Below are 19,826 nucleotides of genomic sequence, written 5' to 3' on the forward strand. Positions count from 1 at the left end.
AGGAACCACAGGAAAAGCGCCCTCCATTTGCTATTTTGATGACATGCATTTTTTTCCCTCTGCCCATTCCCGAAAGGTTTCACACATATTTTATATAGTATATGTAAAGACAAGATTAAATCAAGAACAGTCTGATGGGTGACAATATTAGCCTATCACTTGCGAATTATATATTATCACCTGTGAATGATGCCCAGTTTGCTGTAAGGCAAGAAACACGTCTTTTTTTTGCAACTTTTTCAAATCATTGTTGCACACCTCATGTAGCCTAGCCTATAGGCCTATATGTTTTGATTAGGTTTGTATCACAACTAAAGTAGCCAAATAACTTCTTAAAATTAAGTACATTAAATCAGCTTTACAATGGGTTTAGAGCCTAACTGGCATACATACATAAATAGCACAGGTTTTTCAAGTTTGGGGAAGATAATTCTCACCATAAAAACGCACCTTTATAATTAAAGCATAACATGCATAATCACATTTGTGGTCACGTTTGAGAATGGTGTTTTCCCCACTAATGGGGCGGCAGAGTAGCCTAGTGGTTAGAGTGTTGGACTAGTTGCAAGTTCAAACAATCTGTCGTTCTGCCCCTGAACAGGCAGTTAACCCACTGTTCCTAGGCCGTCATTGAAAATAAGAATTTGTTCTTAACTGACTTGCCTAGTTAAATAAAATAAATAAATGGAACATTTGCGCTTATAGCCTACTGCCACGTGCGCATTGCTGCGCTTATAATGTAAAGAAATAGCTTTTTTATGCTAGTGGTTGTATTAATCTGCAATCTATCCCATCCCACAACTGTCCCAGACTATGTTTGGAATACTTCTTTCTCGCACAGAATAGATACACTTTTTTACTAGGGGGTTAGTAGATTGACATAGGCTAGTGCTTTTGCTGTTTGTTAGGCCTACTCATCTTGTTGGCTGATGAATAGTACGTGGACAGTTCTTCCAATATCTTCAATATGCACCTCGGAATTGGATAAGGTTGCGTCCCCACAGTCATGTCCCCAACTTCACCCTAAACTGCCCCCACCTTCCCTCTCTACTGCTTCCTCCCTTTGAGAGGATAAGGAGGGGCCGCCCAAGTCTGTCTGGGATCAGGAAAAACTTAACAGGGTCACTCTCTCACAAATCACACATGCAAGGATGGACAGAAACAAACCCTCTCATCCACATACAAATACTCAACCACACTTGAATAGGCATTGTCATGTCTTTGGCTATGCCGGATTAAGTGATATGACATGCTATACTAACTAATCACACAGAATTACATTTACAAATAATGAATTATATAACTTGATTACAAATTACGTCATAAAGGAAAACGTCCCTAGAGGGCGGAACAGATAAGACAGCTGGTTACACAAAAGAAAAGGGCTGGGTTTGAGTGAAAGAGCGGGAAGACTGTGCTATCGTAAATACAGTACCTTATGCATTCTAAATTACCACCCATTTGGAAAAGGAAAATGCAATAAATATTTACTCTGAGCTGCGCTTCAGTAGGTTGGTGGTAGATGGAAGGCCGTGTTGCCAAACCGAGTCCTTTGAAGAATGTCTCTGGTGGTCAATTGGATACGTTGTAGTAACGTCGTTGTGTGATAGACGGGATACTCTTGTCTGTTCCTTCCTAACCCTCATTTGCAGCTGCTGTTGCTAGCTCAACGGCTAGGAGGTATCACTTCATTAGTGAATATGAGTTCAAAGTTCATACCATTCGCAACCAAAGCTCACGCTGATGTTGGCTTCGTTCTGTAGTTATTATCTGAAGCATTCTGACATCGGACCGTCGTCCTCACATCCTTGGAACAGGAGGTTACATTTTCGTCAAGGCTTTATATGGTGGAGCGAGAAGGGTGTGTCTGAAAAGTTTTATAACCCATGACTCTTCTCAGGGGCGGGCCACTGATTGAGCAGAGCCCTAACCTTATGAAAACCCAATTATCATATTTTAGAAGCTAAAATCACATTTCATCCCATCACGAATAATTTCATATTCAAACATTTAAATTGAACAACAATTCCATGTGAATCCGAGAACTCTGATGTGTTGATTTTCCACTGTGGAGTTTATGTCATCTTATCATTGATGAGAATGTCTCAGATGACAACCGAACTGACATCATATTCATTAAGTACCACCGCATATGTTCAATTGGTCGGATTACCAGAATATAGTTAATTTCCCCCCACCTTCTGATGTTCCCAGAATCTATGTTAACCAAGGGGTTTGCAAATGTAACCTCAGTAGGGTAGAGAGGAAAAGGGGGGGGGGGGGGGGGGGGAGAGGTATTTATGACTGTCATAAACCTACCCCCAGGTCAACGTCATGACAGCATGTACACAATGAACATGTGTGCGCATATAAACACACAGTTTGGACCAACTCACAGAGCTGTCAGTTTATGCATGTACCAGACTCTCACTGATCTGAGATTGGGCAAATTATTTTACAAGGTAAATTGACTGAGAACACATTTTCATTTACAGCAACGACCTGGGGAATAGTTACAGGGGAGAGGGGGATGAATGAGCCAATTGGAAGCTGGGGATGATTCGGTGGCCATGATGGTATGAGGGTCAGATTGGGAATTTAGCCAGGACACCAGGGCTAACACACCTACTCTTACGATAAGTGCCATACGATATTTAGTGACCACAGAGAGTCAAGACTGTTTAACGTCCGCTGTGAAAAACAGCACCCTACACAGGGCAATGTCCCCAATCACTGCCCTGGGGCATTGGGATATTTATTTAGACCAAAGGAAAAAGTGCCCTCTACTGGTCCTCTGGCCCACTTCCAGCAGCATCTGGTCTCCCATCCAGGGACTGACAGGGACCAACCCTGCTTAGTTTCAGAGGCAAGCCAGCAGTGGGATGCAGGGTGGTATAACATAGGGGACTGAAGGAATGTACTGCCAGCCAGCTGACACAGACAAACAGGGAGAAAGAGAAAGTGCAGGGGCTAGCATGCCCTAAATGCAGAGGGACTTGGTGTTTATTCTCAGCTCTCCACCATGGAAAGTAAAAATTGTGTCTGATAAGAGTGACAGCTTGCCTGCTTAGAGGAAGAGATGGAGCATATATTAAGTTTGCATGTCATATTACAGTGCTTTCACTGTCATTGAGGTATGAATGCCATATCAGTCTGAAAAATCTAAATAAATCAACCACTGAGAAGAAAAAGCAAAGGCAGGCCTGAACAGGTTAAGAGTAGTAGCAGCTGAACTTTGATAAATAATATCACCATAATCAAGAACAGATAAAAAAGGTTGACTAAATAATCTGCCTCCTACAGTTTAGAGAAAGGCACAATCTGTTTCTGTAAAAAAAGACAACTTTAAATCTCATCTTCTTAACCAGCTCATCTATATGTTTAAAAAAAAAAGTCAAATCCATATCAATCGAAATGCGGGAACACATTCGATTGGAGAACCATCTAACGAGGGAACATGTAGTTAAACTCTCGTAAGAATGTTTCAGATTAAAAACAACATGTATTTAGTTTGGCCATATTAAGTTTTCAATCATAGCTATAAAATCTGACTGTAGTTTTGAAAATGCCAGATCAACAGCACAGATAATATAGTATCATCCGCATATAGATTACGTTTTTTTTTTTAAGTACAGATTGACCAATGGTGTTTATATAAATAGTGAAGAGAACAGGTCCCAAAATGGACCCCTGTGGTACACCTTTATGTACATCAAGAAATTCAGACTTAGTCCCATTAATCACGATAGCCTGAGTTCTGTCACTAAGATAATCATGAAACCATGAACAGGCGTCAGAGCTCAGGCCTATTGAGGACAACTTATTCAATAAATTAGCATGATCAACAGTATCAAAATATTTGGGCAGGTCCACAAACAAAGCAGCACATTTAATTTTAGTGTCTGAAGCATTGAGAATATCATTAACTAATATGGTTGCTGTAATAGTACTACAATTCGTAAATACATTTCTCAGTTAAAAAAAATAGCAAAGTTGTACATTTACCAAGGATTCAAGAATCTTAACTAGACAAGGAAGCCTTGAAATGGGGCAATAATGATTAAGATCACTACTATCCCCGCCCTTATGGAGTGGCAGAACAAGAGCTGATTTCCATACTTTTGGAATATTTCTTGACAACAATAAAAATACAATTTAAAAGTGGGTTTGAGCCAACAATGATGGGCGCTGCACACTTAAGCAGCCCAGGTTCCAATTGGTCGGCCCCTGTGGATTTCTTGTTGTCTATTGCTAGAAAAGCATCCAGGACTTTCTTTTCTGTAAATAGCCTAAAAGAAAAGCTTTGACTATAATTTCTCTGATCATTCAGCAAGTTTCCCCAATCAGCATCCAGCCCAATATCATTGTGAATAGGCTTACAAGTAGTTATTTCAAAGCGATACCCGCTGAAATCAAATGATGATTAAATGCATCAATGATGGCATTTTTTTCCGTAATGAGGCCAATGTCTGAATTTAATTTGTTATAGTGCACTACTTTTGACCAGGTCAGTGCACTATCTAGAGAATATGGTGCAATTTGGGATGCAGACCTTCAGTGACCCAGAAACTCTGGAGCTGACTGAGAGGAGAATGGACCTGCCTGTTCTGTCCTTATCTATGCAAAAAGGACAACACGGGCGATTCAACAAGTCATCCCCATGGACTGCTGAACGCCTAACTGAAATTCATTCCCTTCACGGAGTGCCCTCACCTTGGCTAAGAGAGGGAGTCAGTCAGTCACCCATGGTACATCAGGCACTACTGCAGACAAAACAAGACACTCATTACCAGCACAGTTTATCAACAATGGAAGCTGACCGCAGAATGAACTCCCAGGTGCAGTAAATGTGTCATGGTTAAGCCACACCCTTGGTTGAGTTAAAGCCGTAACATCATAACAGGGTCGATAGGTCAGAAAGGACACTTATTAAGATGCTGAACTGTCATCATCTGTTCTTGCACAGATCAGATCAATTCAGTGTAACATTCAAAAGGGCAACAGCAATGGCTATGCAGAGATAGGTGGTCTAGTAGACTTAACAAAATCAAACCTTCCACTCTACACGGATGGACTAGCCTATATGATAGCGCTCTATCCTCCTCCACTGAGGAATAAAGGGATACTGCTTGCTGTGACAGCAAAGTCATGGCATGCCACTACACGTGTCACAAGCGGCTGTGCTTAAGGGTGGCCTACTGCGAAGCAGTCAATCCTTTACCAGGATTACAAGGCTGTGCTGCAAATCTATTGTGCCCTAATCACAATCATGAAATCTCAGACACTGACTGACTGAGAAGAGGTGAAGATATATTTTAAAAGGCAAAAATTGCTACTGAAAATCCCTCTCACATAACATATCGTTACAGTGATATGGTGGCTGCCCGGTTGGTTATCATGCTGTGCATGGTGGGGAGATGAAATCCACACTACCTGCTGGTGGCATTTAATGGCAAGTCACCAAGGGACAGGAGAGAAAGGCCATTGGCATAACCATCTGACATTTCATAATGACAACATGCCTAGAGCTAATCTCTACCTACCTACATTTTATGTAAACAATGTAGTTGTGGTTCAGACTGAAGCCCATGAGAACACCTGGCCTATACCTGGCAGGAAATTACATATCATTGGAGCAGCAGTCAGCATTAGGAATTTAAAAAAATCAATTTTCTACGGCCAACTTTTTTGAGATACCATGATATAACATACAGATCTCAGAGGAATTAAGCTATGGAATGATGAACCCGTCTGGTGTCAAGGCAGGAGGAACAACACCATGGGACCACGCAGCCGTTCTATCCACATATATTATGTGGATATATTGAAGCAACATCTCGACATCAGTCAGGAAGTTAAAGCTTGGTCGCAAATGGGTCTTCCAAAAGGACAATGACCCCAAGCATACTTCCAAAGTTAAGGACAACAAAGTCAAGGTATTGGAATGGCCAAAACAAAGCACTGACCTCAATTCTATGGAAAATTGGCGGGTAGAACTGAAAAAGCGTGTGCGAGCAAGGAGGCCTACAAACATGACTCAGTTACACCAGCTCGGTCAGGAGGAATGGGCCAAAATTCACCCAACTTATTGTGGGAAGGTTGTGGAAGGCTACTCCAAACATTTGACCCAAGTTTAACAATTTAAAGGTTAAATAAATCATTCGCTCTAGTATTATTCTGACATTACACATTCTTAAAATAAAGTGGTGATCCTAACTGATCTAAGACAAGTGATTTTTACTAGTTTGGTTGCGAGTTTAAATGTATTTGGTTAAGGTGTATGTAAACTTCCGACTTCAACTGTATATAGCCAAGTTATTGTTACTCATTGTGTATCTATTATATGTGTTACTTTATTATTTCTCTATTTTCTTTCTCTGCATTGTTGAAAAGGGCCCCTAACACAGAACCCAAACTGTCTGCGCACGTGCGCCATCGTGCATAGATGTATTTTGTCCCCCCACACCAAACACGATCACGACACGCAGGTTAAAATATCAAAACAAACTCTGAACCAATTATATTAATTTGGGGACAGGTCGAAAAGCATTTAACATTTATGGCAATTCAGCTAGCTTGCTTGCACTTGCTAGCTAATTTGTCCTATTTAGCTAGCCTGCTGTTGCTAGCTAACTTTTCTTCTCTTGACTTTTTATGCGATTGGCAACTTTCATAAATTAGGTGCATTGCCGCCACCGACCTTGTTCGTCTTTCAGTCACCCACATGGATATAACCAATGAGGAGATGGCACGTGGGTATCTGCTTCTATAAACCAATGAACGGATGGGAGAGGCAGGACTTGCACCATGATCTGCGTCACAAATAGAACTGACTTCTACTTTAGCCCTTGGCAACGCAGACGCTCGTTGGCGCGTGCGATGTTGCAATAATTGAATAATATAGATTTCTACATTTATTTGCGACGCAAGCGGTGTAGTCAGCCTGTAAGTAAGCATTTCACTGTTAGTACACACCTGTTTACAAAGCATGTGACGAATTACATTTGATTTGAAGATGGAAGGAAGCATGTGGATGCTGACCTTTGCACAGGCTTTCACAAGTTGTTTTCACCAATACAGGAAATGCTAAGTCATTCAATTGTGTCAGTGTAGAGAAAATAGGCCAATGTGGGGAAAAAAATGGGGCAGTATCAACCAACCACTACTATGGCTTCTACACAAATTAATCAGACAGCATAGTCTTCTGAATACTACTGTAAAACAAATAATAAAACTACTCAAGTACTATGCCTACAGGTAGAAATAATGGTCTACCACTACAGACATCTTCTGATCTCCACTTCAGACTAGCATTGATGTCTCTTCCCTTATCATCTCTTGATAAACTGTTCGTCATTTCTACCCACCTGAACCAGACTCACCTTTATTGGTCCAGTGCTAAAGCAGATCTTCCTGTTCTCCGGCGGTGCTTCCTCCTCGGCAGGCAGTCCCGGGACCTCAGAGCAGCTCGACTCTGGCTCGTAAGGCTCATCTTCCTCCTCCTCATCCTCATCCAGCTGGCTGCCGCCGGAGTCCTCTCCGATGCCGCTGTACGCGCTGATGTCCACCAGGTCGCCCTCCGAGTAATCATCCTTACGAGACTCCTCCTCCAGGCCATCCTCTTCCTGTCCCTCACACTGGGGCCCCTCCCCAGGCTCCTCCCCGTGTCCCCCCTCTCCCTCCTGGCGCCCTGTCAGGTCGCTGGGGCCCCCAGGGGCCTCTCCATTTTCCAGTGAGGCATGGACCTCGGCCTGCACCAGCCGGCTCCCTGCCTCGGGTGCGGAGGAGTCCTCCTGGTCCCTGGGTATGGGTTCTCTGCTAGGCTCGCCTCCTGTACTTGAGCCCCTGGCTTCCTTCCCTCTCTCCCTCTCAGACTTGGCTTCGGTAGAAGCAGAAGAGGTCCTATCCCCTGTTTGTGTACTTCCTGAGGAGCCGTCATCGTTTCGGGGAGCTGCTCTGTTCCTGGGGCTTCTGGGGGAACCCTCCTGGTCCAAGTGTTGGCTGCTCCCATCCCCCTGACTGCCTGGGGGCAAGACTTGCACCTTCCTGGCGATGATTTTGGAGTTGAGGCATTCTGCTGTTTTTACCGGAGTGGGGCTTTCTTCTCGGGAGGGCAACGGGGACGTGGAGGAGGGCCGGTGCAGGTTGTTCCTCAGGTCCCCCTTCTCGAAGACGGCGCTAAGCTGGCTTACGGTGGGCGACACCGCCTCACCGGCTCCCCCTACCGTATCCAGGCAGTCCAGAGACTCCGTGCTGCCGTTGAAGCGCACTACCACGTCCAGCCGGCTGTCCTGGACAGCGGACGAAACCGGACGCTCCTTCTTGAGCAGGATGCGGTTGGTGGCCGACTGCTTCTCCTGCAGCTGGCGCTGCTCAAAGATCTTCCTCGTCTCCTGCAGCTTGGAGTACCCTGCTGATGCCCCTCGGGACCCACCAACTTTGCCGCCCTTGGGGTCAAAGCGGTTGACACGCTCGGAGACCGTGGCGCCCAGCTTGAGCAGGGCGCTGTGGTTCACATCTTCGTTGAGGCTGCTGGCCCTGGGCAGGGACAGCCGCACCGCCTGGTCATTGGCCTTGGACGGGTCGTCCTCGTCGCCAGGTGACTGCATTTGCATGAACATGTTCTTGATGCGGTGGACATTAGAGCCGTACTGGCGGCGCCCTCTGCCGGTAGGCCGCGGTGGCTTGCCATCCTTGGCAGCGTCGTCCCCATTGGCGGCATTGTTCAGAGCGTCGTGGGCCTGCTTCAGAGCCTGGATGCCCGCCTCGTAGGCATTCCTGTGGGGGGACGGGCTCCGGAGGGTGGAGCTGGCACTGCCCGCCGATGGGGGTTCAGTCTTCATCATGGTTAATCAAACTGAGCCACTGAGACTTGGAAGTAACAGCATAGCTCCTCTGTCGGTCTTCCTCCCCCTGGATGAGAAAAACAAACAAAACCACTCAATTTCACCTGAGGGAGTCTGCCTGCACATGGGGTAGACAGACACAAATGCAAGGACCACATCGAGCGATAGTGGGGAAGAGAGAGTGGGTTAGTGAAAACCAAAGGGAGATAGCAATTCTGCACACGAGAGAGGAAGGGAAGGATGGATAGAGGCTTGAAAAGGAGGAAGTTAGATGCAAGATAGAGAAAAAATAAAAAGCTACACGTGGGTGTGAGGGAAGTTTACTCTGACGTAAATAGGGAACAGTCTGGGGCACAGAAAATCCCCTATATATTCACCTACACTTAAGGAGAATTGCAGTGAAGGATATGAGATATACATTATATGACTAGTCTAGGGTTTACAACAATAACACCAGATTGCAAATTGGAGTAGGCCCGGCAGAAATCCAACTTTTGCTGTGTCCCTTAGTCATTATATAATTTGATCGCTAGGATTTTTGTCAGCTGCCTTAAGATTTCAGGTCTCACCACCGACAGCAAAAGCTGCTGCAAAGTAGAAAGACACCTCTTTAAAGTTAACTGTATTACAATAATCCTCATTCATGCAATCAGAGCCACGAGTCTGGCTGAGAGAGGAATACAAATCCAAATGTCTTTAAGCTTACTCAAATACACTATTTAACCAACAGTATATGGACACCTGCTCGTCAAACATATCATTCCAAAATCATGGGCATTAATATGAAGTTGGTCCCCCCTTTGCTGATATAACAGCCTCCACTCTTCTGGGAAGGCTTTCCACTAGATGTTGGAACATTGCTGCGGGTACTTGCTTCCGTTCAGCCACAAGAGCATTAGTGAAGTTGGGCACTAATGTTGGGCGATTAGGCTTGTCTCGCAGTCGGCGTTCCAATTCATACCAAAGGTGTTAGATGGGATTGAGGTCAGGGCTCTGTGCAGGCCAGTCAAGTTCTTCCACAGTGATCTCGACAAAACATTTTTGTATGGACCTCTCTTTGTGCATGGGGGCAATTGTCATGCTGAAACTGGAAAGGGCCTTCCCCAAACTGTTGCCATAAAGTTGGAAGCACAGAATCGTTTAGAATGTAATTGTATGTTGTAGCGTTAAGATGACCTTTCACTGGAACAAAGCCCGAACCATGAAAAATAGAGACCATCATTGATGGCCCCAGACCATCATTCCTCCTCCACCAAACGTTTCAGTTGGCACTATGCATTGGGGCAGGTAGTGTTCTCCTGGCATCCGCCAAACCCAGATTCATTCCTCGGACTGTCAGATGGTGAAACGTGATTCATCACTCCAGAGAATGTGTTTCCACTGCTCCAGAGTCCAATGGCAGCAAGCTTTACACCACTCCAGCCGACGCTTGGAATTGCACATGGTGATCTGACGCTTGTGTGGCTGCTCCACCATGGAAACCCATTTCATTAAGCTCCTGACAAACAGTTATTGTGCTGACGTGGCAGTTTGGTACTCGGTAATGAGTGTTGCAATCAAGGACAGGCAATTTTTACGCGCTTTAGATCTGTGAGCTTGTGTGGCCTACCACTTCACGGCTGAGCCGTTGTTGCTCCTAGACGTTTCCACTTCACAATAACAGCACCTACAGTTGACCGGCGCAGCTCTAGCAGGGCAGAAATTTGCCTAACTGACAGTGCCAAGTTGAAAGTCACTGAGCTCTTCAGTAAGGCCATTTTACTGCCAATGTTTGTCTATGGAAATTGCATGGTTGTGTGCTCGATTGTATACACCTGTCAGCAATGGGTGTGAATTGCCAAATCCACTAATTTGAAAGGTTTCCACATACTTTTGTATATATACTGTAACTCAGACCATGTAATAGAATAAACATGCCTAATTGTTGTTGCAAATCATGTAAAACATATCAGGCTGGATTATGCAAATACCAGCCACAATGCCTTAATTCTTCAATCAGCAGCACTGCATTGATCCAGCTTCCTGTTATTGTATATTAACACTTTTCTAATTTGATTTACAAAGAGAGCACAGTATCCTGCTACCACTACACATAGGCCTATGTTATGCAGACTGCTGTAGCCTACATGTCATGTATGATTTCAGTTGGATTTAAATATGCCTACTGTCTTATGATGAGAATCTATTCAACATCAGGCCTAATTGAAATCGGACAGAGAATCCGGATATCCGCATTTGATCGTTGCTATTTCCATGAATGGAATAACCTATTGCAACAGCCTATATGAATTGATGGCACAAAAGGTCATCCTCTACAAAACACGAACACAATCTACCCGTAGTTCTTTAGGCATAGAACATGCTATTTTGTCAGTGACTCATCTTCTCGGCGTATAGACCATTCCGTCATATTGACACAAAATAGCCATTTTCTCAGCTACAGTCCAACAACGGTACGATACATTGTACCAGGAAACGACAAGTTCCCAAATAGGTACTCTGTAAAATGTAGCAAAGTTTGTCTGATGTGCAACGGAGCATCTAAAATGAACACATCATGGACTGTCATGTTATGATAGGTTTTTGTTGTGAGGAATAGCCTACCTGGCAGACAGACAGTTAGGATTACGGAGCGCTTTAGTTTAGTCTGTTCGCTCTAAACGCTGGCACTGCTCATAAAATATGTCTACACAGGACATGTGGAATACACTTTCATTAAACATCCCCGACAAAAGCCTATGAGCGTCCGTCAAAACAACGTGTTGTCAAAAACATTAGGACCCTGCGGAAATGAAGGGCCTCGAACACCTCGCTTGCATGATGGCTGTATGTCGCTTCCTGCATCTTCTGCAGTCGGAATAACAGTTCTCTTTCTCTACAAAACGAGCAAGATAAAAGCAACAACAAAAAAGGAAATGTCGTTACGTCTTTACTAAGGTTTGGTTACCGTACCTTGCTCACCGTGTTTCACAGAGGTTGGTTCAAGTTACGATCGGTCTATTAGAGACTCCATTGTGTCCACGTTCTGTTTTCGCTTCTGATTCCCCCGCGATCGTAGCGAACTGATGATGCCTTCTCTCTCTCTCTCTCTCTCTCTCTCTCTCACTCACTCTCTCTCTCACTCACTCACTCACTCCCCTCCATCCTCCCCACCAACAGCATATGGCATCACAGGCAACCTTAACCCTTGATGTAGAGCAAAACAAAATAGACTTTTAGATTCCCTCTATTTTATATTGTAAGAGACATGCCACTCGTAGGCCTATTGGCGACAAAACAATTCGGGACAACAATCGAACGGTTAGGCCTATGGATTATTTATTAGCCCGCTAGACCTGCGGGTTTATAGCCGATTCAACTCAACTCCACGATGTATGATTGAGTTGAGCGGCGACTCGTGTGGGCGAACTGGAACTCCGACGTTACTTAAAAGGACGTTTCTATAAAAATAAAAAAAATACTAATTTCAGCACACAAATAATTACAAATGACATTGTTATGTATAATTGAGTTTATAGCCCCTTATTGCGCAAGACCATTAGGCATGCTGGTGACCGAAACGTCAAAAGCTACACTTTCAAATAGGTCGATCTGAAATAAATTCAATCAATGTATGGCCCAATGAAACGTTACACACATCATAAAAAAGTATCATTAAGAAGAGTAAAACAAATACTGGTTGTTAGGCTGTTCCTTGGGTAATGCAACAAAAATGTGACTGTCGGCAGCGACCCCGTGAGGAAATCTGTGATCACACAAGAAGAACAATGGTTTATGCTCACTATTCAAAAGCAATCACCGCATTTGACAGAAACACAATTAACTATTTTTGACGGGATGGTACGCTAGGCCTGCATTACTATTTGCGTGTTGTGTACAGTGCACAGCAGTGTAACAACAGCCAGTGGCACCTCCAAATGGCACCACTTTCATTTTGACACATCATCATAGGATTATCCACCCGCAATTATTTTTTTGTCAGATCGTTTATGCGATGGTGATAAGTGTGACGAGTTTCTGTTCATTGGTTTGTAGTCAAATTTAAACAATCCTTTGAAGAATGTCCCACTTCCATGCAAGCACCATTTGCCACGGGCAGCTGCTTTTTTTAAATGCTGGGATAAATAGGATTTCTCTTGAGCCTAATACCTTATTCCTAGATTACAACAAAAATCTCTTTAACGTTTATGGGTTTAGGGGGTCTAAGAAGGCCTAATCTAAAATGAGATCTTTTGTCGAGTTTATCGGATAGGCAACAGGCGTTAAAGTGCCTTTTCATTACATTAAACATATGTTGTTTAGAAGTGTGTCCATTACCCTTCATTGATGTATACTGAACAAAAATAGAAATGCAACAATTTCAACGATTTTAATCAGTCAATTGAAATCATTTTATTAGGGCCTAATCTATGGATTTCTCATGACTGTGTAGGGGCGCAGTCACCCACTGGGGAGCCAGCCCAACCAATCAGAATTCGTTTTTTCCCCCACAAAAGGGCTGTATTACAGACATAAATTCTAGTCAGTTTCATCAGCTGTCAGTGTGGCTGTTCTCAGACTATCCCACGTGTAATCCCATGTGTGAAGAAGCCACATATGGAGGTCCTGGGCTGGCGTGGTTATACCTCATCTGCGGTTGTGAGTATGGTTGGACATACAGCCAAATTCTCTAAAATGACATTGGAGGTGGCTTTTGGTTGGCAAATTAACATTAAATTCTCTAGCAACAGCTCTGGTGGACATTCCTGCAGTCATCATGCCAATTGCATGCTCCCCCAAAACTTGAGACATCTGTGGCATTGTTTTGTGTTAAAAAACTGGCCAGGTAGAACCGTTTTTGGTTCCAGGTAGAACTCTTTTAGCTTCCATGTAGAATCCTATGGGGAAACCCTTTAAGGTTCTAGATAGTGTATTTTTTTCTCAGAGTGTAGGCTACTTGCACATATAGACTTATTTAGACATTTCTGCCTTTATTTAACTAGGCAAGTCAGTTAAGAACAAATTCTTATTTACAATGATGGCCTAACCCGGCCAAACCCTCACCCGGACTACGCTGGGCCAATTGTAAGCCGCCCTATGGGACTCCCAATCATGGCCGGTTGTGATACAGCCTGGAATCAATCCAGGGTCTGTAGTCACACCTCTGGCACTGAGATGCAATGCCTTCGACCACAGCACCACTCGGGAGCCCTGATGTATTTTAATTAAGGTCTCTTTTGAAAAATTGATTATTATCTCGATGAGACTAACCTGGTAAAAAATTATGAAAAATGAGGAATAAACCAAGCCATCTCTTAAAATGCAGGCCTATCCCACTGAACATTATAATAACATGCAGGATTAAAGAGAAACGTGTAATCTATGAGGGATGTCATTGTGTTATGGTTCATAAATTGATAGAGTCATCAGTTTGCACTTGGAGGCACTTTGGAAAGTGTCATGTTATAGATATTTTTATGAGACGAAAATATAGGCATCTTTTCATAGGCTCTTACCATTGTGATTTGCTCACTCACCCTCTATAGAAAGAATACCATAGGCTATACAGTGCATTCGGGAAGTATTCAGACCCCTTGACTTTTTCTACATTTTGTTACGTTACAGCCTTATTCTAAAATAGATTAAATTAAATGGTTCCTCATCAATCTACACACAATACCCCATAATGCCAAAGTGACACCAGGTTATTAGATATTTTTGCAAATGTATTAAAAATAAAAAACCTTATTTACATAAGTATTCCAACCCTTTGCTATGAGACTCAAAATTGAGCTCAGGTGCATCCTGTTTCCATTGATCGTCCTTGAGATGTTTCTACAACTTAGCTGGAGTCCACATGTGGTACATTCAATTGTTTGGACATGATTTGGAAAGGCTGACACTTGTCTGTATAAGGTTCCACAGTTGACAGTGCATGTCAGAGCAAAAACCAAGCCATACGGTCGAAGGAATTGTCCGTAGAGCTCCGAGACAGGATTGTGCTTAGGCACAGATCTGGGGAAGGGTACCAAAAAATGTCTGCCGCATTGAAGGTCTCCAAGAACACAGTCATTCTTAAGTGGAAGAAGTTCGGAACTACCAAGAGTTCATCCTAGCTGGCCGCCGGCCAGACTGAGCAATCGGGGGAGAAGGGCCTTGGCCAGGGAGGTGACCAAGAACCCAATAGTCACTCTGACAGAGCTCCAGAGTTCCTTCCAGAAGGACAACCATCTCTGCAGCACTCTACCAATCAGGCCTTTATGGTAGAGTGGCCAGACAGAAGCCACTCCTCAGTTAAATGCACATGACAGCCCGCTTGGAGTTTTCCAAAAGGCACCTAAAAGACTCTCAGACCATGACAAACAAGATTCTCTGGTCTGATGAAACCAAGATTGAACTCTTTGGCCTGAATGCCAAACTTCAGGTCTGGAGGAAACCTGGCACCATCCCTACGGTGAAGCATGGTGGTGGCAGCATCATGCTGTCGTAATGGTTTTCAGCAGAAGGGACAGGAGACTAGTCAGGATCGAGGGAAAGATGAACGGAGCAAAGTACAGAAAGTTCCTTGTTGAAAACCTTCTCCAGATCTCTCAGCAACTCAGACTGGGGCGAAGGTTCACCTTCCAACAGGACAACGACCCTAAGAATACAGCCAAGACAACGCAGGAATAGCTTTGAGACAAGTCTCTGAATGTCCTTGAGTGGCCCAGCCAGAGCCCAGACTCAATCGAACATCTCTGGAGAGATCTGAAAATAGCTGTGTAGCGACGCTCCCCATCCAACCTGACAGAGCTTGAGAGGATCTGCAGAGAAAAATGGGAGAAACTCCCCAAATAGAGGTCTGCCAAGCTTGTAGCGTCATACCCAAGAAGACTTAAGGCTATAATCTCTGCTAAAGGTGCTTCAACAAATATTGAGTAAAGGGACTGAATACTTATGTAAATGTAATTTTTCAGTTTTTTTTAATTTGTAGTTAAATTAGCAAAAATTTATAAAATCTGTTTTTGCTTTGTCATTATGGGGTATTGTGTGTAGATTGATGAGGGGGAAAAAACAATTGAATCTATTTTAGAATAAGGCTGTAACATAACAAACTGTGGAAAAAGTCAAGGGGTCTGAATACTTTCCCGAATTCACTGTATGCTGTATTTTTCAGTTAAGACTTTAGTTATAAAGGAATTGCAGTACTGTCATTTTTTTGTAATCCTTTTGTATTGTTTATTTAAAGAACAAATACCATCTTCATGTTCAGCGATTATAATTTTACTTTGAGAAGGCCTCTTATACGTGTTGCCCTTGCCTTTCTTTCTGTTCGGTTAGGTGATTCTTCCTGTCAGTGTCACCACAATGGTCCCTGGGCATGTAAAACACTCCAATAACAGACCTGATGGGCACAGAGCCCTCAAGAAGACATGGTGAGAAAACCATGTTCTAAAATAACCCTGTGTACATGTTTTACCTTCCAGTGTATAATGGGATTCCATCTGTCTAGTCTACACTGGGGTGGCAGGTAGCATAGTGGTTACAGTGTTGGGCCAGTAACCGAAAGGTTGCTGGATCGAATCCTGAGCTGACAAGGTAAAACTCTGTCGTTCTGCCCCTGAACAAGGCAGTTAACCCAGTAGGCTGTCATTGTAAATAAGAATTTGTTCTTAACTGACGCAAAAAAATAAACATAATTTCACTCCAGTGGCAGAATGATCATCCTTTGGGGTTAACCATGTCTCAAATGACACCCTATTCCCTACATAGCACACTACTTTTGAACAGGGCTCTGGAAAAAGAAGGGCACTATTTAGGGAATAGTGTGCCATTTGGGATGCATACCAACTCACTAAACCAATGACTCAACACTGCATACTTACTGCAGAGAGAAGAGGCAGGATGGTAAGAGATGTTGCCTTGACTGAACCCTATATATCCCTGTATACGAACACATTCACTATATACCATGAACATCATTCCTACCTATTGATAATAGGACTAGTGGTAACAGTAATAATGGTTGTGGTAATATGAATATCTTCAGCCTGCTCAAATGTAACGATTTATTGCTACTGACCATTTGCAGCCAGCAGATGGCAGAGCAACAAAACAGCCACCCCTTCCCTTCTCCAGCTTGGATAACAAAAGAGAGCTGGGTTCTTAAAATCACACAGTGTGAGTCTGTCAGAAGATGCACAGATGTATCATTAATATGGACGGGCTTAAATGATTTCCATGTAACATCATTGGAATGTCCACATCCACATTGTATAATAAAATGAGTATTAGCTGCAAAGCTACTTGTACTATACTTGTATATGTGGCCCTATTCAAGATTCAAACCCACAACTCTGGTGGTGTTGCAAGCAGCATGCTGCAGCCAAGTGCCACCAGAACCATGTTCTGTAGGGTCCACTGTGTCTGCAGCAGGTTGGCTCACAGCAGGCACCCATTCTCAAGGAGATTCATTGCAGCTGAGGACTTGAATCTCTCAACTCAAGTGTGGCCTTCACACACACGCACGCACGCACACACGCACGCACACACAGCTGTGGAGGAGTCTCCGTGGCAACGCCTCCCCTGCCTGTGGTAATGTGGCTGCACAAGCACACACACACCACAGTAATGACCCAGATTTGTGCAGCCTGTTGTCTCTCTGTCTGGAGACTCACTGTGATGACTGGAGCCTCCCCAGGCAACATGTGATTCATGTGACAGCCAAAATGACTCAATAGCGACCGCGGGTGGTGGTGGTGCACATGTTGTCAGGCATCAAGCCAAAATAAGTTTATTCTCAAAGCTGTGATCCACAGGCAGCGATGCTTTGCCTAGCCATGCCAGCTTTGTCCAGAGTGGCACGTCATGTAGTTTCTAGCAAAGTGACAGCATGCCCAGTAGTGCAAGCCTAGGTATCAACAGCCTATCCAGTATGGTCTGGAAGTTATAGTGAGCTTCGATTGGTCATTTGCGCTGCGATATCGAGTCTTATACATAAAGGGAATCTATCCCCAAGTCCCGCCCTGTCCATGCCCTATTTGCATCGCCCAATACCCCCCCCCCCCCTTTCACATCGCTTCTCATCACTTTACTTCCATTTGAAAATGAATGGCCTCTGAAAAGCAACTGACCAAACAGTGACTGGCAATACTTTGCTCAGGTCCGAAGAGCCATAAGGGCCTATGATGGTGCAATAAAATCGAATAGTAACAACCTCTAAATACAGATGCAAGACTAGAAGTCTCCAGTCTATCTGTTCCATTATCTTTGTTTTCTATTGCCTTAGGGATACATCTACTGTTTTGAGAGTGCTACTAGGCCTAGCTCATATGACCTGAACCACCTGGTTCCACTAGGTGGCAGCATTTCCTCTAGTGACATAAAACATACTTGCACTCTCCAAACGGCACAAAAAACAACATGCTCACCATGAATCAAAGAGTGGGTCGCTAACAAAAATGGAAACAACAGAGCAAAGGCGAAATGCATGCAATGCAAATAGTGGGTCTACTTCATTTCTATAGCCAATAGACATAGGCCGTCATTGTAAATAAGAATGTGTTGATAAAACTGAGTTGCCTAGTTAGATAAAGGTTCAATTTTAAAAAATCGAATCTGGGCCTGGGGAATGACATGTAATGAGAACAACACAATTTACTAAATCAAGCATGTTTAGTGATAAAGCAAGACAGTAATAATCTCATCCATTCCAATGACTGGAATTTCACATACAGAATGTGGCTTTAACTATCCCGCTCTCTCTCGCTCTCTCTCTCTCTCTCTTTCTCTCTCTCTCTCTCTCTCTCTGTGTTTGTGTGCACGTGCGTGCGTTGTTTTACTATCCTTGTGGGGACCAGAAATCCTCACAATAATTTGGGGACATTTCACCAGTCCCCCCATGGAAAAGGCTATTTTAGGGTTATGTTTAAGGGTTTGGAGTTACGGTTAGAGGTTAGGAAAAATACGATTTAGAAAATAACCTACTTATTTTTAATTGAACAATGATTATAACATTGTTATAAAGATCCTTTTAGAGGGAAATTACAAGTACATTCATTTGCGGAATACATGATTCATTATTCTTCACACCCTCTCTTTCAAACTCTCCATTTACCCCTAGCCTGGATTATTTAGCCAAAAAGCCGTTATTGTTGGTTAATATTGATGTTGCATACCCGAGAAATGTGAGGCCAAAAGTTGGAATTTACAGACGAATTCAAACCCCTATAGACAGCCCTCTCCGGAATTTGGGGGTAGCCGCCTACTATGCTGCTGCCTGCTGACACAACAGAGTGGACAAACGGGCCCTTTGTAAAGCCAACTCGGGGCTAACTGGTACAGTAGAGCCCACCTGAAATTTGTGCCACTGAAAGGCAGAGACGTTTAGACTACGGTGCCGGGTCTCCACAACTGAATGCCTATCAGAGAGAATGTCTTACGGATGATTATCCTGTTGTATTTATTTTTCTATTTCGGATTAACTATGCTTGAAACCAATTGGATTTCAATTATGGAGTGGTTTTGCTTTTGCCTATCGATGCGTAAACATCAATGCGCAAACTGTGGGCACGATAGATTTTGTTGCATACAGGTTTCGGGCACCGCTGCTGTCTCCAAGGGCGCGCCAATGTGGACGGTTATGGTCATCACTGGTAGGACAGAATTGAATATCTTTCGAATCAACCGCGTCGAAAGGACATGATCAGCGTGGGAAAGCCAAATGTCTTGGATATGCATTTTCAAACCGGATTTTGCCCTGAGCGGTTTTAAATCAGAAAAAGGATTAAACCATTTAGCATATATCGTAAAGGTAGAGTATTGAAGTATCCAGCTTCTGTGCTGTGTACTATTGAACTGTCTTTAATAATAGCAATGGTCACCATTGGCAAACATAGGCAAACATTTCCGAGATTTTCTTTAATCTTCCTTTCAGTCAAAACAACGGTAACAGGTGCAAGCTGTGCCTCATTCAAGTCCATTGGGCAGTCAGGGAATAGTCAAGATCATGTCTGACAAACA

General features: G+C 43.6%; 1 protein-coding gene across 1 annotated transcript in view; it reads right to left on the reverse strand.

The window, feature by feature from the left end:
- LOC139364583 (protein phosphatase 1, regulatory subunit 9Ba) overlaps positions 1–12,124 on the reverse strand; it is a 64,331-nt gene extending 52,207 nt beyond the window's left edge. The window contains exons 1-2 of the mRNA XM_071101447.1: positions 11,799–12,124; positions 7,383–8,913 (exon numbers count right to left, since the gene is read on the reverse strand). Of these exons, the coding sequence (XP_070957548.1) occupies positions 7,383–8,846 (1,464 nt within the window). The 5' untranslated portion in view covers positions 8,847–8,913; positions 11,799–12,124. The remainder of the gene's footprint in view (positions 1–7,382; positions 8,914–11,798) is intronic.
- Between the last annotated feature and the right edge of the window lie 7,702 nt (positions 12,125–19,826).

The sequence above is a fragment of the Oncorhynchus clarkii genome, chromosome 13 (genome assembly GCF_045791955.1).
Source record: "Oncorhynchus clarkii lewisi isolate Uvic-CL-2024 chromosome 13, UVic_Ocla_1.0, whole genome shotgun sequence".
Lineage (NCBI taxonomy): Eukaryota > Metazoa > Chordata > Actinopteri > Salmoniformes > Salmonidae > Oncorhynchus > Oncorhynchus clarkii.